The following is a 27,681-nucleotide window of genomic DNA, read 5'->3' on the forward strand; positions in this document are numbered from 1 at the left end:
CACACACACACACACACACACATGCACTTAATAGATTTACTATTTCCTAACACCTGAGTTTAGAGTAAATTTTTATATCTGAGTAAAAAGGCCTCACAATCTGGCCCTACTGTATCTATTCAGTTTTGTTCCCTATCACTCTCTTGATCTGTCTAACCAGTTTGCCCATTCCCCTCTGACCTAACTGTGAGCTATTATTTATGTGGTTTCCCTTGCCCCAGAGAAGACCAAGGCCTACCTCTCCCCACAGAGTGTTCACACAGTCCTCACAGTCTATACCATAACTTTTAGAATTTTATATGGTCATATATTATTTTCAAATTGTTTATGTCCCCCTTCTCTCCCCTCCTAAACATAAATCCTCTGGGAGCTGTAGAGTAAGATTCATTAGATGAAGGATCAAACACTTCATGTTCACCACTGTTCTCTGTTCTTAGCTTATATCAGATGTCCAATGAAAGCTAATTCCCTAAACACACACAATTGTAATCAAGAACATTTTTATTGAATGTCTGCCTCCTACATTCCATGACGGCAAGGATTTTTTTCAATGTTTATTTATTTTAAGAGAGAGAGCAAGTGTGTGAGTGGGAAGAAGGTCAGAGAGAGAGGAAGAGAGAGAATCCCAAGCAGGTTCTGGCTGTCAGCTCAGAGCCTGAAGGTGGAGGGGGTGGGGGGACTCTGAGATCACAACGTGAGCCAAAATCAGAGTCAGTCGCTTAACCTACTGAGCCACCCAGGGGCCCCAGGGCAAGGTTTTTTGTCTCTTTTGTTCACTGATGTTTCTCAAGTACCTAGAACAGTATGTGGCATATAATACATGCTCAATTAAAACTGTTGAATTAATTATGCGTTAGGATGCCAGGGATTTTGACTGTCTACCATCCTTAACATAGTAGAAGCATGATAAACTTATTGAATAAATGAGGCCAAGATTGTCTTCATTTTTTTTAAATTTTTTAATGTTTATTTATTTTTGAGAGAGAGAGAGAGAGAGCACAAGTCAGGAAGGAGCACAGATAGAGGGAGACACAGAATCTAAAGCAGGCTCCAGGCTTTGAGCTGTCAGCACAGAACCTGACGTGGAGCTTGAACCCACGAACCATGAGATCATAACCTGAGCCGAAGTTAGAGGCTCAACCGACTGAGCCACCAGATGCCCTGTCTTCAGTTTTTTATACCACTGTCACACTGGTGAACACATAGTAGACAGTCAATACATATTTCTGATTGGTGGATTGGAAATGAAACAGGCTTGCTACTGAATATTTTATTATCAGAAGCACAATTCTTCCCTTTATAACTGAGAAGAGGTTACTAATTTGCTTGCACACACAGCGAAGAAACCCTTTCTACAGCACCTAAAAAAGTTCTTCTACGATCACTGATTTTTCAAGGATGGAAATGCCCACTCTGAGAGGAGGAAGAATGTGGGAAGCTGGTGTGCACTATGTTAGAATACTCTCATTACCAGATACTAAAAAGAAAGGTTGATAAGTGAAGCATATCCCTCCATCAGAGGTCACTGGTAAATAGCTTAGTCAGGGCTATAATCTTGCCATGCACAGATCATCTAGGTGTGCTTGAATAGGCTCCCCCTAAAGCCTCTCTAAGCATGTTTTCCCTGCACTCTTATTACAGGAATCAGTCTTGATTCTTCAGGCAAAAAGTGCATGATATTTTTTGTAAACAACATAATCTTATCAGAAACTAAAGTGCATAGAAGTTAGGTCATCAGTGAGATAGTTTCAAAGTGTGTTTGACCTTGTATATATGGATGGCAAGGCAACTGAAGAGCTGGGAAGTACTCAAGAATTACAGGGGAAATCTCTAGGGAATGTCAAAGTCAGCTACACTCTTCCCCTCTCCTTGGAGTTTGTGAAATTCCTTTTAATTCAATCCTGATGTCATGTTGAGTCATAAAAAGAAGTGTTCTTCAGTACACCACATCTCTGGAGGCCCTTTAGCCAGCCTCTGTTAGTTATTACTATACTCATGGGCTCTGGGCCAGCACCTTTCACACTTTCCCTCTGTTCTGTGGCAGATGGACTGTGTTCCTCTAATCCTTGTGTTCTTTCTCCCCCATCTCTCTAAAGTCCTTCTCTGAGGGAGGAATAGCTTATAGCTTTGGGGATAATACAGCTTTAAGGAAACTTTTGGCAGATGTGGATGTCCTAACATCTGGGCAGTGTTAACAGAATCCCGGAGGCCCGGACGGACCAAGAGCCACTCGTTCTAGGAATGGTAAAGTAGAAGTTTTTCCGACTGATGAGAGGAGCACAGAGGAAGGAGAAAGAGAAGGAGAAAGAGAGCACAAAAAAATATAAAACAGGTAAGTAAGATCTGCTGCTGAACCCCTCTACATTATACTACCTCATTTCACAATCATCAAAGGTAATGAGACCTAGGACATGGGCAATATGGGTTGTAGTGGGGGGTGGGTTCTTTTATGAAACTGGATTATATGCTACTTGCCATTTGAACCATGACCTGGCTGCAGATACAGGTTCCCACTACCTTCCTGACCCGCAGCAGAGGGTGGCTGACTCCCAGTGAGTCAGGTTTTCAGTCTCCGATCAGGGAGGAGATAGTCAGGGAAGCAGTCACAGATGCAGAGTAGTGGGTTGAAAAGGAAAGCCTGTGTTCCAGGACCAAGGAACTGGATTGAGACTGCATATGTGAGAGGGGTCAGTGATTAGTTTATTTAGCTGTTCATTTTCCTGGATCTCTCTTGAATCCTCCCTTTCTTGTCCTTTTGTTCCCTCTTTATGCTTTTATCTCTTTCCTTCAGCCCTAACAGATTTTCTTTTTCTAGCTTCCTTCCCACATCTTTCCACTTTCCTTGCGTCCCTTGCTTGTTTTCAATTTTTTTTTTTCTATTCTGCTTCCTTGCCAGTGTCTGGACAAAATCTGAATTGAAGTGGAAAATGAATTTCTGCCATTCTTGGACTTTTCACATCCTTTAGGGACTCTGGACAGAATCTGCCATCTTTTGTTTCTCCATTTCTGGAACTGACTCCTCCCCTGAGCATGGCATTTCATTGACATCATGTGGGTGAATGGGTGCTTACTGAAAAGTTCAGTGACCAGTTTATACCAATAAGCAGCAAGTTTTAATACTGTTTTGGATGAATATATTTGCCTACTGGGAACCTCAAAACTCTCATCCCATTGTGAAGACAGGACAGGAAGTGAGAAGGCAATTGAAGCTTGCTCACCCTCTCCTCATGTCCCTCAATATGTTTTTCCCAACGTCACGGACTTCCTGCTAGCTCAGCAGAATAAAACAAGAAGGTTAGGCTAGACTTAAAAGCCAAAAGCCACTACCAAACCACTAAGTCTCAAAACCCAAAGCTAAGAAAATATCCAGACCATAGTTAATGTCTGAGAGACTAGGGAAAGGAAACATGTAGTCCTGTCTAATACAAAGTGGGGTATAATAATATCTAATATATATTGATTGCTTCCCTATGTGCCAGGCAATAATCTATTGTATAAGGTAGATACTATTATGATTCCCATTTTATAGATGAGGAAACTGAGGCTCAGAGAAGTTAAGAAAGTTTTCCAAGACCCCATAGCTAATATGGACAGAATTGGATACACATACAGATCTGTGTAACTCCAGAGTTCAAGCTCTTAGTCCATATATGCTAATGCTTTCCCAGATTAATGGTTAGGAAATGCTAGTTAAACAGATGAAACCATCAACTGGTAGCTTTTAGATCGCAGGATTCCCTCTTGGCTCTATATGACTTTATTTTGGCCCCTTCCTGATTTTGGTTCCTCCATGTCCCTGTCTATAATTTGGACAATGAAACATTTGCATCTGATCTCACCATGGTTAATTGAGAATTGATTGTTTTATGTCATCCTCCTCCTGGGAGGAAAAGAGATCAGAAATAACAAATAGAGTCTTGCTATTCTATAAAGTGGAAGGTCCTTACAGAGGACACAATATAACAGGCATTCAATAATCTAAAAATTTCTCTTCTTCCTCACAGATCCGCATTTCTGCCTCTTCTCACTTTTGGAAGTTCATTGATGGCTGATTTATGAAAGATATTTTCTTTTCCCTGGTACTTCTGGCCACATATCTCTATTCTTGTCTCCCTAACCTCCCGACTTCTTTTAAGGATGGCTGGTCAACTAACCCAAAGAGGAGCTCTATCTATCCTGCTCTTCTTCACTCCAGCAGTGACAGCAACATGGTATGCAGGTAAGTTTTAGGATCTGTTGCCCATTATTTCCATGGAAGGCAAGACCTAGATTAAGCATTAGAGAAGGGAGAGTTAGACTGCAATAAGAGACAAATAAAGAAAAACTATTTGCACCAACAAAGATGGTTAAACATTCCAACAAGCTACCAAGGGAGGCTTTTGAGGCAAATAAGAGATATTTGAAAACAGGCTGCATCAGCACAAAAGTGAGAGGGTTGGACAATATGACTTTTGAGGCCATTGTCTCACCTGCTCAGCACTCAGCTTCATCTCTCCCTCCCTTTCTCTCTCTCTTTCTGTTTCTCTCTCTCATCTGGTGTGTGTGTGTGTGTGTGTGTGTGTGTGTGTGTGTGTATGTGTGTGGTGTGTGTGTGTGTGTGTGTGTGTGTGTGTGTGTGTCTCAGTCTCTCCCTCCCTCTCTTTCCCCTAGACCTTACTTATAGGATGAGATTTTTATAGCCCCTTTCTGCCAAAGATGTTAATGACAATACAGATCACAATCTCTTAAACAGGAATTCCCCAGTCTCTTCTGGCTTGTTTTTTACTTCAGAAGAGATGGAGATTTCTGGATTCCTAAATGTTTCATCCTTTACCTATGGAGACATAGGGAGCTGAAGAGAACAGACTCAGTGAGGAGAAGGAAAGAGGGAGGGAGAGAAATGAAGGAAGGATAATGAGGTGGCAGACAGAGGTTTTTGATGGGGCCCATCTGGCATTCCAAGTGCTAAGAATAATCTGCGGCCTGCAGTGTCTACCTTCATGGGGGCTGGGAGGAGTAAAAGAAAGAGTTAGACCCAACCAATAGAGTTAGGAAAATATACAGAGATGAGTAAATAACAGACTGCTTCCATCACAGCCACAGGCATTGCAGCTAAAATTTTCCACATGCCCTTAGCTCCTGGTGGAGGCCTTTGGCAGTAGCTCTGTTTGTCTGGAACAGCTGCATCAAGCTTTTAAACAAATATGCAAACTTCTTCTCCTCTTTGGCTTAACCTGGATTTGTAGGGGGTAAAGTACAAGGGCTGACATTGAGAAGAAGAAATTCAAGTCAAGCCCTTGGCAGAGTACACACTGTTTGGGGTTAAAGGAACCCCAAGTCTCCAGAAGATAATATGTGCAGCTGTCATTCCCAACCTCCCCCTAGCCAATTCAAGTATATAACACCAAAATCCATCCAAAGACCAGAGGACTAAGGAGTGGAAATTAGATGGCTCAAAGCCTAGTTTCGAACCCCTGTAAGAAACCTCATGGAGGGGATGCCTCTGTGGCTCAGTCGGTTAAGCATCTGACTTCGGCTCAGGTCATGATCCATGGTTTGTGGGTTCAAGCCCCATATCGGGCTCTGCACTGATGGTGCAGAGCCTGCTTCGGATTCTCTCTCCCTCTCTCTCTCTGCCCCTCGCACTACTGCTCTCTCTCTCTCTCAAAAATAAATAAATAAACTTTAAAAAAAAAAGAAACCTCATGGAGTGCAAGGGCCTTTACCTTTTCTAGAGTGGAAGCCCAAACTATTGGAGTCTTGAGGAGAGACCAGTTTTTTTTTTTTTTTTAACAAAAAAACTTAGACTCATTTGAAGCTTTCAAAGGGCCATTTTCAAGGGTGCCACTGTTCACTTCCACAAGAATCACCAGGCTCCTTCTGGGGAGCCCAGGTTGGTGAGGTCTCTGACAGCCTTCATTCTGCCTTCTTCTGTTCTTGGAAGGCTACATGCTGAGAGAAATTCAGAAATTTTTTAATAATCCTATCCTACATCACTAGCTCAGCTGTCTGAGCTTGCTCTATTCGTATGTTCATTCATTCATTCAACAAATATTTGTTGACCGTTCCTCGTGCATCCAGCATTGTTTATTCACGGCTATAGCTTCGTCCTCAAATGGGAATGGCATAAGGAAAGCAACCAAGTGTGGATTGAGGGCTAATCAGGAAAAGGATCCAGGAATAATCAGCGGATGTTGGGAAGGGCTAAGAATATTAATAAAGCGAACAATGGGTTAAAAAGTGTGGATTGACATATCTGTGCAGTTCAGGAAGTCAGACCATATTTGTTACCATAAGCCACGCATTAGTGTATATCTTAAAATAGTTCTCAACTATCAGTTACATTCCCAACCATACCTTTGTGAAGGACAGTGCTTGGAGGGTCTGACTGTACTATGGAATTTGGAGGGACCCAGTAACAGACCACTGATTGATGTAAAAGAACCGAGGAATGTGGCACAAACCTCCCATCCTCAGTGCTGAGAAGGGGCAAGCAGATAGAACAATGTGGGGAGAGTGTCCCTCTATTTTCTTATATCTCATCTCAGTATCATAATATTTGCAAAATAAAATACCCGAACCCAGGCAAAGAGAGGGACATAGAAAGGCTTAAAGTGGTAAGGTGGCCTAAACCCATTCCCATCACAATGCAAACTTGGCACCAGTCCAGCTATCTCTGCACCCTGCTGGAGACTGTAATTATCTGACTGAGTCTTCCCTTCTGCTTTCCCACATCCCCTGTAATTCTAGAATGATAGAAATTGCATTGTGGTCTTTTATCCCACACACGGAGTTAAAAAGCTGGATGGCAAGAAACATTTTGGATTTTTATGTCTGCTGGATATCGTCCAAAACTTTCTCCTACTACCATCTTTAGTGGTGTATCTGAGTTTGGTATCAAGGGGTCAAAGCACCCTGGGCTGGAATACCTATTCTGCTCCTTCCAAGGTGGGAGAAATTGGGCTACTCCCTTAACTCCTTTGAGCCTGTTCCTTCATTTGTATATCAGAGAACAATAAGAGTGTCTACCTCACTGAGATGTTAGGGTGACTTAAGAAGATAACATGTAATGGGCTGAACAGAGGACAAGTATGTGCTCAGTGATGTTAGTCATGCTGCTGCTGCCGCTGCTGTTGTTGTTATTGCTCTCCAGCCATAGGCTTCTGACACTCCTGTTTGCTCTTCTGGTAAACGGGCTTTCACCCTGCTGGGCATTTCTTCACAAGCAAGCTCTGGAACAGGCATGCTGGGACTAATCCTTTAGGGAATCACACACATCTGGCCTCCTGTTTACAGAAGCTATAAGGCTCTGAGGCTAATACTAAACTGAAACAGCTGACAAGAATTCCGTGCCCCACAAAGAACCCTCCCATGTGGGAAGAGAGAAAACAAGGGAGAGGACGCCTAAGGAGAACTAAAGGAAAGCCAAGAAAATAACTGAATTGGGAAAACAGAATAAAAAATAAAAGGAAAGTAAAAAATGAACTCTTTCCTCTGGAATGAGGGCAAACCAATGAAGACATGATTTCATAAGGCAAACTTTCAATTTGATTCATTCCCTTGTTCATTAAGATGGAATGGTTTCCCAACACTCCCCCAACCCCCAGTCTGGGCTTGTGGGTAATGGAAGAGCTCCATCATCTAGCCCTTTGCTCCACCCTTTAGTGCTGGGGTTGTGTGTGTGTGTGGGGGGGGGGGGGGGGCTGTGCCTCTTCCCAGAGAGGAGGCAGACAAGCTTGTGGTCTGAGTGTTTACACAGGCCCAAGGCCTCCAGCACTAAACCCCAGCCCTGTCCTGAAAGCACACCGTCTCCTGGAAATGAGGAATTGTTTTCTGACTCCAGCATGGCTGGCTGTTCTATTCCTGTGCATACATTAGGGCTCAGAGAGGCTGGAAAGAGAGCTTCCAGAAACTTCACTCCGGAAAGGACTAAGTTATATTCCAATTAGTTTGTATTCATGACTGATTTCCCACAGTCTGGTGGAATACACTGTTTAGTCTCCCAGACAGCCACAGATTTGCCTCCATTAGGGACTGGGCCACTTAACAGAATGGGAATGGATTGGGAATGTTCTCCTAGCTCAGCAGCTCCCTGCTAAAGCTCCTGATGATTAGAGGAACAGGAAATTTCCCCAAAGGACTCTGCCTTCCTTTTCCTGCAAACCAGGACAAACTGCTCAGGACGTGAAACTACGCTCATTTCTTCTTCCTTTTGAACCCTCCCTCTGCCTTGGCATGCCACCCCTAGCAACGGCAACCAAGTGGCAAAAGGGTGGTGCCCTGTGGGCTAGTGGGGGCCTGAGGAATTGTTTCTCTCTGAGGACCATGAGCAGTCCTGTCACTAGTGGCAAAGCCATTACTCAGACTCTATTTTTAACTCCTACCTGAGACAACAGTCCTTCCTCAGAGCTTAGTCATTATCCATATCTCATCAAAACCTTGCATGTTGCATCAAGGAAATGGGTCAGTTATATTCCAGATTGGTGGGATTGATGGATAGTCAAGAAGTTCATTTTTTTCTTTTGAATGGAAGCTTCTTGTGCTACCAGTAAGTCACCCCCACCTCCACCCATGATCATGAGCTCACCTTCTATGCACCTGAGATGTTGAGATTTATGTATAATAGTTCTGCTGCTTTACAAGGTAGAACTTTCCACACTAAATATCCACCTGGCTCCCTAGCCATGGAGTGCCATGTCCTCAAGAAGGGACCAGGTTGGATAGGAGGAAAGGTTGGGAAGCACTTAAGAAATTAATATGTCATCTTGGTATTATCTTCTTCATTGCAGGTTCAGGCTACTACCCAGAGGAAAGCTACAATGAAGTATATGCTGAAGAGGTCCCACAGGCCCCAGCTCTAGACTACCGAGGTAAGCCTCCCTGCTTCTCAGGCTCAGGAAGGGTCTTTTCTGGCCTAAGGCCTAGATCTTCCCTGAAGCATCCTCCTCCAGCTTGGCTCATATGTGCCAAAACTGCAGCTCAGGGAATCAGGGGCTGTGATTTCCAATGATGAACTTGGTCATGACTTGCTGTATGACCTTTTCTGTCTAGTACTAAGGTTACCCATCTATTATTAATCATTAAGTATTGACTGAATACCTGCTGTACACCTAATCCCATGCAGGGTAGGCCTGTGGATGATACAAAATCTAAGATAGGGTTTTGTCCCCCTGAAGGAGCTTACAGTCTGCTGGGGGTGGGAATGGGTGAGAGGGGAATAAAATTAACACATGCAGAGCAAGTTAGTGTGTATCTGTGGGGTAGCAGTAAATGCAATAGGAGTTAAATAAAAAGAAGTCAGGGGCGCCTGGGTGGCGCAGTCGGTTAAGCGTCCGACTTCAGCCAGGTCACGATCTCGCGGTCCGTGAGTTCGAGCCCCGCGTCGGGCTCTGGGCTGATGGCTCAGAACCTGGAGCCTGTTTCCGATTCTGTGTCTCCCTCTCTCTCTGCCCCTCCCCCGTTCATGCTCTGTCTCTCTCTGTCCCAAAAATAAATAAACGTTGAAAAAAAATAAAAAGAAGTCAGGGCAGGGATCATGAAAGATGACATATATTAGGCCTTGAGTGATGGGTGGATTTTGAGAACTGGAGAAGGGAGGCAAGGGTGTTTAGCAAAGCATTTGGCCACAGATATAGAGGCAAGAACAAAGCTGTTAGAGGAAGGATCTAAGAAGAAACCAGCCTGATTGGAGGAGATGGGAGGTGGAGGGAGTAAGAGAAAAATAAAGTTGAATATAAAGAGTAAGACAAAATTAGGAAAGGCTCCATAATCTAGGGATCATTCTTAGGCAAGGCAGGAGGACTCTCTGTGAAGAATGCCGAATAGGGACTCCTGCATTAGAAAGGAAGTTAGAGAGGCACCAGGGTAGCTCAGTCATTTGGGCAGGTCTGCTCTGACTTTAGCTCAGGTCATGATCTCACAGTTCATGAGTTCGAGCCCTGTGTCAACCTCTGTGCTGACAGCTCAGAGCCTGGAGCCTGCTTTGGATTCTGTGTCCTCATCTCTCTCTCTCTCTCTCTCAAAATTAAGTAAACATTTTTAAAAATACAGAAAGGAAGTTAGACCAGGCGATATCTAGTATCTCTTCCATTTCTAAGATTCTTTGTTTCTATGCTTTACAAGGCATGTAGAGGAGTTTAGCTGTTGTGCTAGGAGTTATAAGGAGCCATCATATGTCTTCCCACAAGGGATGGCATGGTAATGATAATTTCACCATATCACCCTTGTTATTGTCTACAAAAGTAGGGGGTCAGGAAAGGTAGAGCCTGGGTCAGGGAGACTCTCCACTAATCAGCTACAGTAATGTTTATTAAAGATGATTGAGGGTATGGCAAAGAAATAGAGAGCAAGGATCAACCCCATGGGGAGCCTGGGTGGCTCAGTCGGTTAAGCATCTGACTCACATTTAGTGAGTTCAAGCCCTGCATCGGGATCTGTGCTGACAGCTCAGAGCCTGGAGCCTGCTTCAGATTCTGTGTCTTCCTCTCTTGCTATCCCTCTCCTGCTCATGTTCTGTCTCTCTCTCAAAAATAAAAATAAATGTTAAAAAAATTTTAATAAAAATAAATTTTTAAAAAATAAAAAAAAGAAACCATATACAGATGTGAGTAGAAGAAGAGAATCCAACAAAGGAAAAAGGGACAGAAATAAGCCATGTAGAAGGAGATCAGGGTACTATATATCATGTCACAGAAGCCACATAAGAAGAGAGTTTTGGGAAGGAGGAAGAATGAGAAATCTGTGTCAAATATTGCAGAGAAAAATTGAGGGTATTGCAAACATTATATTTGGCAAGAAGAAGGTAAATGGTGACTTTTGAGAGAATAATTTCAATAGAGAAATGATCAGATTTGGTGTTTCTCTATGCTTCTTTCCACCTACCTTCTATCTTCTTGCTGCCAAAGAGTCCACACCCACTGCCTCTCTGCCTAAGCACCCACTAACTCCTAAACTCCCTACAGTCTGTTTCCCATTCACCCACAAATCTACATGCTGAAACAACCTTCCCTGAAGATCACAATTCTCTCCCAATGCATCAATCATATGGCCCTTTCTTGACCTTCAATCTCTCTAGTCTCTCAGCAGCAATGTGAAAGCCCCTCTCTTCTTACCACCACTTGGGCTCCATGGCATTTCAGTATGTTTATAGCAGCATTATCAACAATAGCCAAATCATGGAAAGAGCCCAAATGTCCATCAACTGATGAATGGATAAATAAGATGTGATATATATATATATATATATATATATATATATATATATATATACACACACACACACACACACACACACACACACACACACACACAATGGGATATTAGCCATAAGAAAGAATGAAATCTTGCCATTTGGAATGACATGGATGGAGCTAGAGTGTACTATGCTAAGTGAGATAAGTCAGTCAGAGAAAGACTGTGTATCTTCAAATCAGTGTTTAATATGTGTATCTTCATATCAGTATTTTTGTATACTTTGGGTAAATACTTAGTAGTGCAATTGCTGGATTACAGGGTAGTTCTATTTTGGACTTTTGAGGAACCTTCATACTGCTTTCCAGAGTGGCTACACCAGTTTGCATTCACACTGACAGTGCAAGAGTGCTCCTCTTTCTCCATCAATGGCATTTTTAATAGCCTCTTTTCTTCATCACCTCTCACCAGCCATTCACCGAGAACTGTCATTTCTTTACTACTCCATGGGATCAAAACTTTTATTACCTCACACATGGATAATGACAGTTGCCCCCCTAACTGGATTCTTTGATTCATGCTTCTCCTTTCCCCAAACCTAGTAGCCCAATGTGACCATTTCAAACAGAATTTGGCCTCAGTTCAGCTGCCCAGGCTAACAACTCATTACCCCTTATCCCCACATGAAATCTATGCTTCAGCCAGATTAGTAGAATTCTACTCTGTTCCCTGGACTGCTTTAGTGCACACTGAGCTTTTCCTCATTCATTCCCTCATTCCCTTCCATTTATTCAATAAATATTTATTGAGTATCTACTATGTCCCTCTTCTGAAATAAACTTTTATTATCTGGACCGCTCATTTGGCATTCATTAGGTATTGCCCCTTTGGTTTACTTCTTATTGCCCTCAACAAAATACTTACCTGTTTAACAGAAGGAGCCATGTGTGATACCCCCACAGAACTATGTCAAAAGTAGTGCTCAAGAAACGTTTACTGGGTCATTGACATCCTGGGAGCAGAACCCAGATTGCAGAAAACTGTAAATGGAAGAAGTGGATAGGAAAAAGTAACAGATGCAGAAAAGTGGTTTCAGGGGGGTCCAGCAGCCCTATGATTAATATTAACCTGACTCATTGGTTATTTTTAAATGTCATAAAGCCCCTTAGAAAAATGTCAGCCACATGGTGGCCTTTGGCCTTGGGGTCATGTGTGTCATGGCTCTGTTTAGGAATTTGGTCTCCGGACACAAAACTAATTGAGTGGGGTTATCAGTGTTGAGTGGGGAGTGGGTGGCTGGGAAAGTACAACCTGAGATCCGAGCCTCCCCTGTAAGGTCTTTTTTTGTTTTCACAACAGCTCTGCAATTGTAGTGCTTGAGACTTTCTGTAATTTGGGGATGGTGTCTCCAGATGGCAGCAGCATGTTGTTTCTTGACACCAAATGAGCTGGTGGCTCAAACCCAGGCACTGATTTAGGGAATATCATTCCCAGGGATAGATATATTTTACACATGCAATTTCAGATGATTCTCAGAACATCCTCATGAAATTGGTCTATTATCCCCATTTTACAGATCAGGAAACTTAGCTCAGAGAAGGTAAATTTAGAGAGTTGCAGAGCTCAGAGGTGGCAGAACAGGAATTTAAAACCAGGTCCCTCTGTCTGACTCCAAAGCCATGGTCATTCCATCTCTTTCATCAAAAATGTAACCTTTCGTGGTGTGTCTGGGTGGTTCAGTGGGTTTAAGCGTCTGACTTTGGCTTAGGTCATGATCTCACAGTTGGTGGGTTTGAGCCCCATATTGGGCTCTTGGGCTCTCTGCTGTCAGCATAGAGCCCACTTTGGATCCTCTTTCCCCCTCTCTCTCTGCGCCTCCCCTGCTCATGCTTTCTCTCCCTCTTTCATAAATAAACATCAAAAATTTTTAAGAAATGTAATCTGTCATTAAAAGAAAAAAGATTAAAAGAGATAACTGGTAAAAAACCAGATCATTATTTTAGAGCAAGCTGACCATGTAGTTTGGTACCATTTTCACTAATCTTGAACGTTATTTCATTCCCTTAACCTGACTCCTGGCTTGGAGTCAGAAGCCCTTCTCTGAGGTATGCCTTAAGTCCTCTGGGGGCACTGCTTTCCCAGCATATTGCTTCAGCCCTGAGCTAACTGGTAACTCTGCCTGGGTTATCTGAAAATAATCACAGACAAGGCCATTTCAACTCTGTTGCCAGCACTTTGTTTTCTTATAATCCCCAAAAAAGATAGGTGGATAGCTGCACAGAGAAGAGACCACGGGTCTGAGTTACAAGTCCCAGCCCCTCTACCTTCCAGCAATTTCACCCTGGACAAACACATATTGTGTGCCAATCATTGTGCTATGCATTTTATAAATGTTATTTCATTTAAATAAATTGCATGCTTGCTATGTAGTAATATGGAAAGATCTCTAAAACACATGGTGTTTATTTTTTAAAGCATTGGTGAGAACAATGGGCATAATATATTACTCTGTGTTAAAAGGAGGAGGTAAAAAGAATCTATAGCAAGATTTGCTTTATATGCTTAAAAAACAGTTAACAGTGGTTCTTTATGGGGGTACTAAATGGGGGTAGATAAGGGAGCAGTGGTGGGAGGGAGACTTTTTCCTGTGTAACTTTTTATACTTTTTGTGTCTTGAATCATGTGGCTATATTACCTATTTAAGAATGTAAATTTATGCTTCAAAATGCCAGCCTAACATACTGCAGTGGCAGATATTGTGATCAGAAAAAATATGGGCTTTAGGGGCAACTGGGCAGCTCAGTCAGTTGAGTGTCCAACTCTTGATTTTGGTTCAGTTCATGATCGCAGGGTTGTGGGATCGAGCCCCGAATCAGGCTCCATGCTGAACATGGAGACTGCTTAAGATTCTCTCTCTCTCTCTCTCTCTCTCTCTCTCTCTCTGCCCTCTCCCCTTCTCATGCTCTATCTCAAATTTAAAAAAGGAAAGAAAAGAAAATGACTAACACATTTCCTACTAGACAGTTTGCCAAGCAATATTTTGCCACATTCTTAGTTTCAGTTTCCCATCAGCATTCTTTAGGTACAGTTGTTCAACCAGTTCTAAATTTCCACAACTGTACTGTCACCTCTCCTGTATGTCTTCACCTAATCCACATCAATGGCCTGAAAGATATTGCTACATGCCTCACTTCCATATAGTGTACCCACCATTTACCTTGTTCTACCAGTCTGGTGACCATAAAGGACCAGTCTGGTGACCAAAAAAGAAATGAGGTCATTCTGGAATTGTTCTTGAGGGCACCTGGAGATAACCGCTTCTCTTTCTAACTCCTCATTAGCCTATGTTTAAATATTCTAGAACCCTTTGCTATCAGTGCTGTCAGCCTCATCAGGCTGTAGTTCCCAGAGGCTGCCTTCTTCCTTCTGGGGATCTAATATAAAACATAGTGACCATAGTTGATAATACTGTGTTACATACTTGAAATTTGCTAGGAGACTACATCGTAAGTGTGGTTACTACAAAAAAAAATGGTAACTGTGTGAAATTATGGTTGTATGAATTAACTTGATTTCAGTAATCATTTCACAATGTATATGTATATTAAAACATCACGTTGTACACCTTAAATATATACAGTTTTATTTATCGATTTTACCTTAATAAAGCTGGGGAAAAAAGAAAATTAGAATAGTGTTTTTGCTTTTTACCAGCCTTCCAATGTGTTTGCTTTGTGCCACGATTCCTCGGGGCCAGCAAATTTGACCTTATTTGCAATAACTAGGCCCTCTCCTACTGTCTCAGCATTTATCCTGAACTTTATGTTTCCCTGTGCTATGCTTGTTTGTTCCATTCATTCCAATCTGATGTGTATTTTCCTTGACAGAATATGGGTGAGCAATAGAATGGGAGTGCTTGTTGGGGTCCCAGCCTCCCATGTAAAGTCATTGTGTTGTGACATATAATCAACAGCTCTGCAACTATAGTGCTTCAGAGACTTTCTGTAATTTGGAGCTGTTGTCCCCAGATGGCAGTCATGTATCACAGGTGCAGGCTCAAAACCAACAAGGGAAGCCACAAGCATATTTCTTAAAGGATAGTTTTCCCACTATCATCTGTCTTCATTCTCCAGCTGCCCTCAGGCAGAGGTTCCTAACCTTTCTTTGTTCCTTTACCTCCTGATGTGTTTTTTTTTTTTTTAAGCCCTCCCTTTTTTGGCTTTTAGGATTTGGGAGCTGAATCAGCTTTTATGGGGCTTTAGCCTTTCCAACCCCAGGCTAACAGTTCTGGGTCATCCTATGTATGCATCCTTGGGCATGTGGACCTTTGCCTGTTTATATGTGCTCCTTTAAAATCTGAAGCCACTGAAGAGTCATTTGTTTTGTGTAGCCAATGAGGCATCTTTCTAATGTCTTTATAATTTAATGGCTCTATTACCTTTTGTGCTCAGTACTGAACTGGGATCTGACTTTTATTCCTAAGCAGCCTTCTTTGGTTATCACAATCCCTTCCCCTCTCTAGCTTATATCTTTGTGTTAATATTTTTTAAGTCATTTTAAATTTGCATACTGTAGGGGCACCTGGGTGGCTCAGTCAGTTAAGCATCTGACTTCGACTCACGTCATGATCTCATGGTTGGTGAGTTCAAGCCCTGCATCGGGTTCTGCACTGACAGTGCCGGGCTTGCTTGGGATTCTCTCTCTCTCCCTCTCTTTCTGCCCCTCCCCCACCTATTCTCTTTCTCTCTCTCTCTTTCTCTCTCTCTTTCAAAAAATAAAATAAAATAAACTTAAAAAATAAATTTGTGGGGTTCCTGGGTGGCTTTGTAGGTTAAGCGTCTGACTTCAGCTCAGGTCATGATCTGGTGGTTCTTGAGGTCGAGCCCTGCATGGGGCTCTGTGCTGACAGCTCAGAGCCTGGAGCCTGCTTAGGATTCTGTATCTCCCTCTCTCTGCCCCTCCCCCACTCACACTCTGTCTCTTGATCTCAAAAATAAACAAACATTGCAAAATTTAAAAAATAAATTCACATACTATAAAATTCACTCTTTTGGTGTACAGTTCTATGAGTTTTGACAAATGCACATAGTCAGGTAACCACCACCACAGTTCCATCACCTCAAAAATTTGCCTAGGGCTTCCCCTTTAAAATTATCCCCAACCTGTACTCCTGAACTCTGGCAACCATTCATCTGTCCCTGTATTTTTGCCTAATTCAGAATGTCATATAAATGGACTCCTACAGTATGCAGACTTGTGAGTCTGCCTTCTTCCAGGTCACAAACTGCATCGGAGATCCATCCATGTTGTTGCATGTTGTCGGTGCTTCCTTCTTCTGTATGGATAAACCACAGTAAGTTTAACCATTCACCCACAGGACGTTTGAGCTGTTTCCACATTTTGGTAATTGTGAATTGAGATACTTTAAACATTTGCGTACAGTGTTTTGTATGAACACAGGTTTTCTGTTCACTTGGGTAAATACGTAAAGTGGAACTGCAGAGTTGCACAGCAAGTGTGTGTTTACCTTTATAAGAAACTACCAAAATATTTTCCAAAGTGGCAGTATCATTTTGTATTTCACCCTGCAATGTGTGAGAATCCCAATTTCTCTCCATCCTCACCAACACTTGATATTACCAGGTGTTTTTTTTTTTTTTTTAAGTTTAGACAACCTAATGGGTGTATAATGGTATCTCGCTGTGGTTTTAATTTGCATTTCTTTAATGACTAATGATTTCTAATGATGCTGAACATCTTTTCATGTTCATTGTTAATTTGCTATCCATATATCCTTTTAACATAATTTCATGTTCATGTTAATTTGCTATCCGTATATCCTTTTCAGTGACATGTTTCTTGGTGTCTTTTGCCCATGTTCTAACAGGATTCTTTCCTTTTCTACCGTTGAGTTTTGAGAGTTCTTTATATATTCGAAATACTACTCCTTTGTCAGATACGTGGTTTGCAAATATTTTCTCCCAGTTTGTGATTTGTCTTGTCTATTACAGTGTTTTTCACAGAACAAACTTTTTAAATTTTGACAAGGTTAAATTTTGTGTTTTTTTTTCTTTTATGAATTGAGCTTTTGGTGTCATGTCTAAGACCTCTTTGCCTAGTTCTAGATCCCAGAGATTTTCTCTTGTTTTTTTATCTAAAAGTATTATAATTTTATTTTATTTTTTAATGTTTAGTGATTTTTGACAGAGAGAGAGAGAGAGAGAGAGAGAGAGAGAGATTGAGAGAGAGAGAGAGAGAGAGAATGAACCGGGGAAGGGCAGAGAGAGGGGGGGAACACAGAATCCAAGGCAGGCTCCAGGCTCTGAGCTGTCAGCACAGAGCCCGATATGGGGCTTGAACTCACGAACTGTGAGATCATGACCTGAGTCAAAGACAGATGATTAACTGACTGAGCCACCCAGGCACCCCTATAATTTAATTTTTTACATTTAAGTCCATGATCCATTTTAAGTTAATTTTTGTATAAGTTATGACACTTAGGCAGAAGTTTTGTTTTGTTTTGTTTTGTTTCATTTGCCTATGGAAGTTTGATTACTGCAGCACCATTTGTTCAAAAGTTTTGAACTTTTTAGTTCAAAAGCTTTCCTCCATTGAATTGCCTTGGTGCCCTTGTCAAAAATCATTTTGACAGACTTACTTGTATGGGTCGATTTATGGGCTCTCTATTCTGATCCACTGATCTATGTGCTGTCCTTTCACCAATACTACACTGTCTTGATTACTGTACCTCTAGCTTACTTTTCTTCTATTGCTACAGTCCCCCGATGGTGTTATACATTAAATATCCAGGATGGAGAAGCCACGTGCTACTCACCGAGGGGAGGAAATTATCACAGCACCCTGGGTACTCGTTGTGAGCTCTCCTGCGATCGGGGCTTTCGACTGATCGGACGAAGGTCGGTGCAATGTCTGCCAAACCGCCGTTGGTCTGGAACTGCCTACTGCAGGCGTAAGTGGTGTGTGTGCATATACTGACAAGTGTATGTGAGAGAGGCCAGCCAGCCAGTCAACTACTTGAGGGTATATGTCCAGAGGTGTTACTATGCCCTCTGTCAGGTGTAAATTGAGGATTTTCCACAGATGTCCTGCAGGACCTATCTACATCCTAACATTCTAGCTCATTTTCCCTTCCTGTGGTTATTGCCCGAGCAATATGGGCATTTATGTAACAACAAGTCCTTCTGGCTCAGCAGGCCCAGGAATGCATATAAAGTTTGGGTATGGGGCCTAATGCAAACCTGGGCTTTTCTCTCGAGTTCTCAAGGATGTGTGTGGTCTCATACTCTATCCCAGTCATGGCCAACTGCTATATTTCCTGGCATAGAGGGCCTTGGCAGTGAAGGCACAAGACATCTGCTGTTCTTCATTTTCTTCTGAAAGTCCAGAAGAATCCCTAAAACTAGAATGTGGGAATACTAATACACACATTCTAAATCATGTCCCCCGCAGCTCCCAAATCCCTGCCTCTTATTCAAGCTCTACAGCCTACCCACTTTTAGTAGCTGAGCTTTGCCTGTCCATATGTCCATCACTGAATGCCATTTGTAGGGCACCCATGTTGGAGGGGAGGCGGCGCTGAATTGGTCTCTTCATGAGCTCATTCAATTCCTCAATTACCCCCAAGCTGCTTATAAGACTAATGGGATAGAAACACAAATGTGTGCACATGAATGCTGTGTGAGTGGACACACAGCAATGAGCATCTAGAGACAGATGGGATTGGTCAGAGAAGATGCTGTGGAGGAAAGGGGAAGCTTGATAGCCACAAAGAAAGAAGCCACCACACCCCTCTAGGTGATTGTAAGTAATTTGCTTTAGGACTTAGATGCCATCATTTCCAAAATGAATTTGAATTGGGATTACAAAATTAAAATAATATGTCTAGCACCTGGGTGGCTCAGTCGGTTAAGCATCCGACTTCTGCTCAGGACATGATCTCCCGGTCCATGAGTTCGAGCCCTGGGTTGGGTTCTGTGCTGACAGCTCGGAGCCTGGAGCCTGCTTCGGATTCTGTCTCTCTCTCTCTCTCTCTCTCTCTCTCTGCACCTGCCCTGCTCGTACTCTCTCTCTCTCAAAAATAAACATTTTTTAAAAATTAAACAAAAATAAAATAATATGTCTGTAAATGAACATAAAATCAGTTAAAAGAATGGAGAGATACATATTTCCAGGTGCTTAAAATGGGTTAATTACAATGTTTGAATACTGAATCTGTCTTTGTCTTTCCTCATAAGAGATAAAAGGGCAAACACCTTGGATCATTTTCAGTCATATAATACTAAGAAAACAAATTCATCTGAAAAGACAACCCTATTTTCTTGGCCCTGATTTCAAGGAAGTCATTTTTTTATAGGTCTTTAAATAAAGGATATTAGAAAATATAAAAGGCACTCCTCTTCAAGTCTGGTTTAGCCAAGAAGCCAAGTGAACATAGTTTATATAGAAACTATATATATGTTTATATATAGCTTTATTCAAAGCTCCAATAATTGAACATATGCAAGGCTAGAACTTAGATAGCCAAAAGTATAACTTGCCTACTTCTCTTGAGTATCAGGCACCTCAAACCAGACTTTGGCAAGCTCACAATCAGGGTCACAATCAATTCATGGAAGCAGTCTCCACTTCTAACACCTGTGGTGTCTAAAGCCCATGGAGGCCTCTTTAATCAAATACCATCAAGTCTGGACGTCCAGGCACTGGTCTGACTTGTATTCTCACCCAGATATAAGACAAGCCTGCTTCCACATGAAAGTGAGCCTCAGCTGAGGGGTGAGGTGGTTAACGCAAAAATTATACTCGAAAGGAAACTTTGAATTTGCTAAAGGGCATGTAGGATTTTAGGAACAAGATATGAAAGGAGCTGCTGAGGCCCTAAATGAGTCCAGAGGTTTATATGCATTATGTCTTTTAATCTGCACAACAATCCTATGAAATATCCACATTTTACTGATGAAAACAGTGAGACTCAGAGAGATGAAGTAATTTGCTCAGGTCACAGAGCTAGTAAGAAGTGGAGCTGGGATCCAAACTTGAGTGTGATTCTGAAGTCCATGCACTCGGACAAGTAATTTACTTCTTTAAGATTCCCCCCACCTCCAAGGGCACTGCTGTGCTTTATAATATGAAAATTAAAAGGCAATTAGGCACAAGAATATAAGGACAGTTTGGGGTAGGGTTTTCTGTTTGTTTGTTTTTTCTGATGTCTCTGATATGGTTCTTCCTGTGCTAGATGCTGAGGCATCACCTGCAGATAGTCCACAGGCCATTGAGCTTGCCACTTGGTTCTCTCTTAGAGGTGAGATGCCACGCACTGCCATTCATCACTAGTGGCACTTACACCTGCACAAATGGGGTGCTTCTCGACTCCCGCTGTGACTACAGCTGTTCCAGTGGCTACCACCTGGAAGGTGACCACAGCCGAATCTGCATGGAAGATGGGCGATGGAGTGGAGGCGAGCCTGTATGTGTAGGTAAATGGTGGTCACTCCCTGTTGTCCTGCTACAAAGAACCACCCCAGCATTGTATCCACAAAGGATGTGGAATTCTCACCACAGAAGACATTCCTGCTCACAATGAGGGTGGCACCCTGGTCATAAGCTTAACAAAGTCATCACTTCCCTCTGGAGCTGGGCTTCCTCCCCCAGTTTCATTGAGTATCTTGAACTGAGTGTGCATCTTTTATCTACCCAGTAGTGTAGTGCTGCTTCTATGGGTTACCTCAAGGGAAGGTACGGGGCCCGTGAGTCAGCACTTGATTTCTGACCTTGACAGACATAGATCCCCCCAAGATCCGTTGTCCCCACTCACGTGAGAAGATGGCAGAGCCAGAGAAACTGACTGCCCGAGTATATTGGGACCCGCCATTGGTGAAGGATTCTGCTGATGGTACTATCACCAGGTGAGTATTGGATTCCCCTTATGCCTCCCAGCAGTTTCTCAGGCTCTGCCCACACTGAACTGCACGGGCCGATGCCACAGTGATTATGTGCCCCAAACCCCAATTCTAAGAGTCTCGTTCCTCATTGGCTCTCTTACTCTGTACCATGCAGGGTGACAGTTCGGGGCCCTGAGCCTGGCTCTCACTTTCCCGAAGGAGAGCATGTGATTCGTTACACTGCCTATGATCGAGCCTATAATCGGGCCAGCTGCAAGTTCATTGTGAAAGTACAAGGTCAGAAAGAAGTCTTCCATTTCTACATTGCTCGTTATTCCTGCTCTATCCTGACCCTTTACATGCCCACCAGAACCCTCTCCTCTGTAGGCCTGAAGCAGATGCCTCTTTTATATTGGAAAAGGGAAAAAAACAAGTTCACTTAAACAGGGTCATTCAGGAAGCTGCATTACAGGTGTATACATATTTCAGAAACCCTGACTCCCCAGCAAGACTTTCTCGCTCTCCTAAATCTAGATAAAATTCATGAAGATACTCTGTATAAAATTTGTTTCTTTTCTTAGTCTTCTAATTATCAAATCTAATCAGCTTTCATTCTCAGTCTTTCACTTCTGCTGAAATAGGTAGTGTTGGCTGCCTGATTCTTCCTCTTTGTTTTGTGTTGTATTGTGTTGATTTGGTTTTTCCATTATAAAGATAATTCATGCTCATTGTTGAACATTTTGGAAATAAAGAAATGTACAAAGGGAAAAAATCCATTTCCCAGTCATCCAGAGGCAATCATTGTTAATCTTTTGGTATCTTCCTTCAAGTCTTTTATCTACATATACTTTGAAAAAAATATATAGTTGACATCATACTTACATCCAATCTTAGATCGCTCTTTTTCATTTTTATTACAACACAAGTAATTTTCTCATACTCTTTAAAAATTCTTCAGAAATATTTTGAATGACAACATAACAATCTACTTCTAAGAATATATTTTGATTTTCTTAACACTCTACCACTAATGGATATTTAAGTCTTCTCCAACTTATTTTTGATATTAAAATTAATTTTGTAAGGTAGTCATCTTTGCACAGGGTATCCACAACATCTGAAAACAAACATATTTTTTTACAGATTGATAGCTTTTTTAATGACAATATGTATACGCCCTGCACTTCCAGATTTTATGAACACCTTTGTCTGCATTTCAGATTGAATTTCTTAAGAGGAAAAATCTGGCTCCACTCTTGGCCACTGCAAACACAGAGAAAGCATTCATTCTGATCACCCTAGGTCTCCTGGTCTAGAAAACACAACATGGCACCCTCTTAACACGTTTTCCCTAAAAGAGATACCATAGCCCCTAATTTGAAATTCTCCCTGACAGTGAGACGCTGCCCAACTCTCAAACCACCACAGCATGGCTACCTCACCTGCACCTCAGCAGGGGACAACTATGGTGCCACCTGTGAATACCACTGTGATGGAGGTTATGAACGCCAAGGAACCCCCTCCCGGGTCTGCCAGTCTAGCCGCCAGTGGTCAGGATCACCACCCATCTGTACTCGTGAGAGAAACAAGGGGATGGGGAAAGTGGACATATTGATCAGGGCTACTTTTCAGTATCTTTCCTTATGTATGCCACAATGGTCCAACTGCAAGATGTATGATGTGGGAATGGGGGTTTCTGACCTGTGTTTATTTTAAGGGCTAATGTTCCCCCATACAATACTCTTACCCAAGAAGGATTCAAACTGTCCAAATGTTCTTTCAGGATTTCCCCCAAGGAAAGGCAGAAACACCCAAAAAGGGTTAACTTGAAAGACTGAAACTCACAGTGTTGTTATCTGCATTACAAGTAACAAAAAAGCCATACTCCGACTGACCATCTGCTTTTGCCCTAGCTATGAAGATTAATGTCAATGTCAACTCAGCTGCTGGCCTTCTGGATCAGTTCTTTGAGAAACAGCGGCTCCTTATCATCTCAGCTCCTGACCCCTCCAACAGATATTATAAAATGCAGATCTCTATGCTGCAGGTGAGACCCACCCCCTAATGAGGGCTTAGCTCCTTTACATACCCCATAACCCCACCCCATTACTGCCTTACCTCTTTCAAATCAAAGAGTTGCTTTTTCTGCAGCACAAACCCCACTTCCTCAAACTTTTTGTGGGGAACATTTGATCAGTTTTACTGTAGACAAATTTAGCACATTTTAAAAAGTGCTGTTTTTACTGAAAAGGCAGTGAGGGCACAGGAATAGTGGGTGTGACTTGCAGGGGGCATGGTGAAAGATGGCAAGGGAGCATTGCAAAGCACTCTGGAGAGACTGGTAAGACGGGTGTGAGCAAATGTAAATGTTGAGAATTAATTGTGTTTATGTTTTCAAGGAGTAATAGCACTAACACTTAGATAATAAGTGCTATTAAATACTAGGTATATAAGCGCATGCTTTACACCTATTCATTTAATTCTCACAACAACCTTTATAAGGTAAGTATGATTACTATCCCCATTACATAGGTGAGGAAAGTGAGGCGTAGAGAGGTTAAGGGATTTGCCCACGATTACTAGATAGTAAGTAGTCATGCTGGGATTGAACCCAGGCAGTCTAACTCCAGGATCTGTGCTCTTCACCACTATAGTAGCAAAAGAGAAAGAAAAGTGTTGTGATATTACAATATAAAATGAGATAGTTGCATGACAATTTTTAACATACTAAGAGTTATCTGGCTGAATCCACTTGTGGAAGAGGGGGAAGTTGATAAGACACAACACATATACCCACTGGGTCTTATAAAAAGGTTCTTGAAGAGAATGCAGGGTGCACTGACAGGACTAAGAGAAATGGCTCTGAGATGCTGCAAGAGACTGGATAGCCAGGTAAGGGAAAATGCTATTTAGGAAGATTTCTAAAGGTTAAATCGGGGGATTTCTAAAGGTTAAATCTTAGAAGTTGCTAAGTCAATATTCAGAGGCCCATGATGGCAGCAGCTCTATCAAAAGGATGACCCTAGGTGTCTAGATCAAAAAGGACCTTGTTCCTCCAGCAATCCAAAGAAAATGGGGGCTAGGGGGAGGAGCAAAGGCAATACTTCGGCTTGAACAGAAAGCAAGAACAGGAACAGTCAGTAAGGACAGTGATTCTGAGGGTCAGGACTAGAGGATTAGCCCACAGATTAAATAAGGGGTCAGGCACCAGGGAGTGTTCAATGTTGTTTTAAACCTCACTCCCCATAACTGGCTAAGAGGCGATCCTGCAGGACAAAGTAGGACGAAGAGGCAGGGTGGGGTTACAAGGTGTCCTGCCCAGTGTGAGGAAGGCAACAAAGGGCAATGAAAAGAGCACTGGCACTACTTTGGAGAAATCTTGGAGACTGAGGGAAAGGCCATGGCCATGTTGCCTAGTGGTAAGGAGCATGTACAAGGGTAGGCAGCATCAGCCTTCAGTTTGGCTCAGCATCTCATTGTCATGCAAATTTTGGCAAATTACTTTCTCCTCTACAGAATAAGAATGATACCACCTACCTTGTTAGGGGTGTTGTAAGGATCAACTTATTCCTACAAAGCATTAGGTATGTGTGTTCAATAAATGATAGCCATTATAATCATATCACCATAGCCATCTGTTAAGAACCTATGTAGTTTAAAGCCAATGCAATACCAAACAAGGAGAGATTATGTTCCTGCAATTTATCAATTACATTTCACTTTTCTACTCCCCGTGGTGTGACAGGTTTGGTTCATTTCATTAGAATAAAAGAAACACTATTAGGGCAAATGCTTCAGGAATGACAGATGAAAGAGGTTGTTAAATGCTATGGTATGATGGTTGGGGGAGAAGCCCTTCCTTTCCCACACTGCCTGGTCCCAGGAGGAATCAGCTAAGTAGCCTTAGGTTTGAGTCTGAGAGCCTATTCCATAAAACCTTCTCTTCCCTCCCAGCAATCCACTTGTGGACTGGACCTGCGCCACGTGACCATCATTGAACTGGTGGGGCAGACACCTCAGGAGGTGGGGCGCATCCGGGAGCAACAGCTGTCAGCCAACATAATCGAGGAGCTCAGGTCCAGGCTCGGAGGCCACAGGGAAGGGGTGGGCAGCAACCCTAGGCAGGACACTGGCAACAAGAGGGTTGGGGGGAAATCAGCAGACACTATCTTGAGGCATGCCTTATGTTTGAACACTTGGGATACATTAGGTAAAACTAGAGAGTGGTAGAACATCAAAATCAAATGGGTGGAGGGAGAGCATAAAAGACAGATCACCAGGCTCCACCCCAAACCACCTCAGGACTATGCTTTTATTAGGTACCTCAGGTGACTCTGAAGCACAGCCAGGACTGAGATACAGACTCAAATATGACTCAGAGAAGCCTCTTATTCTGTTGCCTCATGGCCTCATGTGTCTTCAGTCTACAAAGGAACAAAAGGCATCTGTAGGCACTAAAATCTGAATCATACCCCTCTGCCCCTGGACAAAGAGTGGGTGGCAGGTGGTAGAAGTTGACTTTTCTCATTATCTATCCATTACCACCCCTCCAATGCTTCCACATACACTCAGTGCCAATAAAGTCATCATTGCTCTCTGTTCATAAACAATACCTGCCTTTAGGGCTCAGTCTCAGCGAGGACAGAAAGTTTCAATCCCAGGTAGGGGAGAAACTGGGAAACACGCAGAGGAAAGAGACTGCAAACTTGCAGGTACAGATAGAAGAGTTGACCAGGTAATATTAATCAACCTCAGGGCTGCCATATATGCTTGTGCACGTTATGCCCAGCCTAACTCTAGAAAACACTAGTTACATCATAGTGCATATGACTTGTACTCCCTGGAGGTATTCTGTGCAGCCTGCATAGCTACCTGTGATAACCCTGCTTAAGGAAGGAGGCCTATGAGGGAAGCCTAGCCTGCTATCGATAAAGTTGCTCCATCTGAGGGGAAGAAGACATGGCTTAGCAGAGTTAGATGCATAGGGACAGCAAGAGTAGGGTCTGGGCAGAGAAAAAGAGGCTTGAGATAGGTAGTAGAGGGGATGAGGACAAGGGAGGGAAGGAATTAGTCCATAGGCAGAGCTGTGAAAGGTCAGAGCGTAGTAGAACCTGGTGCAATGAAGCCCAGACAAGGTCTCACACCTCCTGGGTTCCTCTCTCTAGGCAATTTCAGCGCCTCACTCCCTCCTACTTCAACATGGTGTTGATTGACAAGCAGGGAATTGACCGGGAACGCTACATGGAACCTGTCACCCCCGAGGAAATCTTCACGTTCATTGATGACTACCTACTGAGCAACCAGGAGCTGACCCAACGACGGGAGCAAAGGGATATATGCGAGTGAACTTCAGCCAGGGCATAATTGAGGTCAAGGGAAAAAAGCTCTCTTAGCTGAAACTTGGGGCCTAATAAAAGGAAGAAATGGGGGCGCCTGGGTGGCGCAGTCGGTTAAGCGTCCGACTTCAGCCAGGTCACGATCTCGCGGTCCGTGAGTTCGAGCCCCGCGTCGGGCTCTGGGCTGATGGCTCAGAGCCTGGAGCCTGTTTCCGATTCTGTGTCTCCCTCTCTCTCTGCCCCTCCCCCGTTCATGCTCTGTCTCTCTCTGTCCCGAAAATAAATAAAAAACGTTGAAAAAGGAAGAAATGGTTTTCCACAGTTCTAAGGACAGGACTCTGAGGTGGGTGAGATTTACCAATCCTGGGACATTCCCAGGTCCCTTTTTAGGGCTGTGTAATAGTTTCCCCAAGCAAATTTCTGCTTTCAGTAGCACTTGAGGAGCATAAGAAGCTAGGCAGGGACTGATGTCAGGCCCTGGGCAACGGGCTTGGGGTGAAAGTCTTCTTTCCCTAACTGGGCCTCTGCACAGCGCTCCAAAGTCTTCCAGATAAGTAAATTCTCAATTCATTCACTAAACGGCTGTGTTTTAAATGGTTCCTCTACCCTGAGGTGACAGCAGAGGGCAGCACCATCACAACAACCAGGACACTTAAGCAAGTGTAGCTGGATTTTCCCTATAGGCTAACTATATCATTGGAGGTGGTGGGAGCTTCAAAACATTCTGGAACTTCTCATTTCCCCTTTTAGGACTTGGGTTACAAATGTCACATTAACCATTGCTTCATCTAAGAGTAAGGAAAATGCTGCAGTGGGAGGCAGCTTGGGAAGAAAAATCAGGCCAGAGCAGAATCTTTTGCCCTGACCCTTCCAGCTGGATCATGGGCAACAATCTCTTTTTACTGAGCCTCCAGTGTCATAGCAGAAGGTACCAGTGCTGTCCCTTCTTCAGGGAAGCCCCCAGCTCATGATCTAGAGAACCTCAAAACCACCACTCCAAGCCTCTGTAAAACTAAGTAATGGAGAAAAAAAAAAAAAAGAGTCAGCCTCATGTATTAACTTATTTAGCTAATCGCTTTTAAAAGATGAGCACAGGGGCGCCTGGATGGCTCAGTCGGTTAAGCATATGACTCTTGATTTTGGCTCAGGTCATGATCCCATGGCTTCGTGGGTTTGAGCTCTGCAACAGGCTCTGTGCTGGCAGTATGGAACCTGCTTGGGATTCTCTCTCTCTCCCTCTCTCTGCCCCTCCCCAACTTACCCTGACCTCTATCTCC

General features: G+C 42.9%; 1 protein-coding gene across 2 annotated transcripts; it reads left to right on the plus strand.

The window, feature by feature from the left end:
• Positions 1-1,936: 1,936 nt before the first annotated feature.
• Positions 1,937-26,983, plus strand: SRPX2 (sushi repeat containing protein X-linked 2). Of its 2 annotated transcripts, none has more exons than XM_045471302.1 (12): positions 1,937-2,332; positions 4,005-4,219; positions 8,769-8,849; positions 17,948-18,139; positions 20,487-20,663; positions 20,966-21,092; positions 21,244-21,365; positions 22,465-22,644; positions 22,982-23,115; positions 25,023-25,144; positions 26,234-26,485; positions 26,707-26,983. In XM_045471302.1, exons 2-11 carry the CDS (start codon positions 4,138-4,140, stop codon positions 26,412-26,414), a joined length of 1,398 nt encoding a protein of 465 aa, XP_045327258.1. In that variant the 5' UTR covers positions 1,937-2,332; positions 4,005-4,137; the 3' UTR covers positions 26,415-26,485; positions 26,707-26,983. The 2 variants fall into 2 exon arrangements, with proteins under 2 accessions (XP_045327258.1, XP_045327259.1); XM_045471303.1 differs by having other exon boundaries at positions 1,940-2,332; positions 4,137-4,219.
• Positions 26,984-27,681: the final 698 nt, after the last annotated feature.

The sequence above is a fragment of the Leopardus geoffroyi genome, chromosome X (assembly GCF_018350155.1).
Source record: "Leopardus geoffroyi isolate Oge1 chromosome X, O.geoffroyi_Oge1_pat1.0, whole genome shotgun sequence".
Lineage (NCBI taxonomy): Eukaryota > Metazoa > Chordata > Mammalia > Carnivora > Felidae > Leopardus > Leopardus geoffroyi.

Bases quoted from the DNA above. Each gene is read 5' to 3' on its own strand.
- SRPX2 (XM_045471302.1), top strand. From the start codon at position 4,138: ATGGCTGGTCAACTAACCCAAAGAGGAGCTCTATCTATCCTGCTCTTC. The intron at 18,140-20,486 runs GTAAGTGGTGTG...GTTCTCTCTTAG, and splicing joins TGGAACTGCCTACTGCAGGC to AGGTGAGATGCCACGCACTG. The intron at 21,093-21,243 runs GTGAGTATTGGA...TGTACCATGCAG, and splicing joins GCTGATGGTACTATCACCAG to GGTGACAGTTCGGGGCCCTG.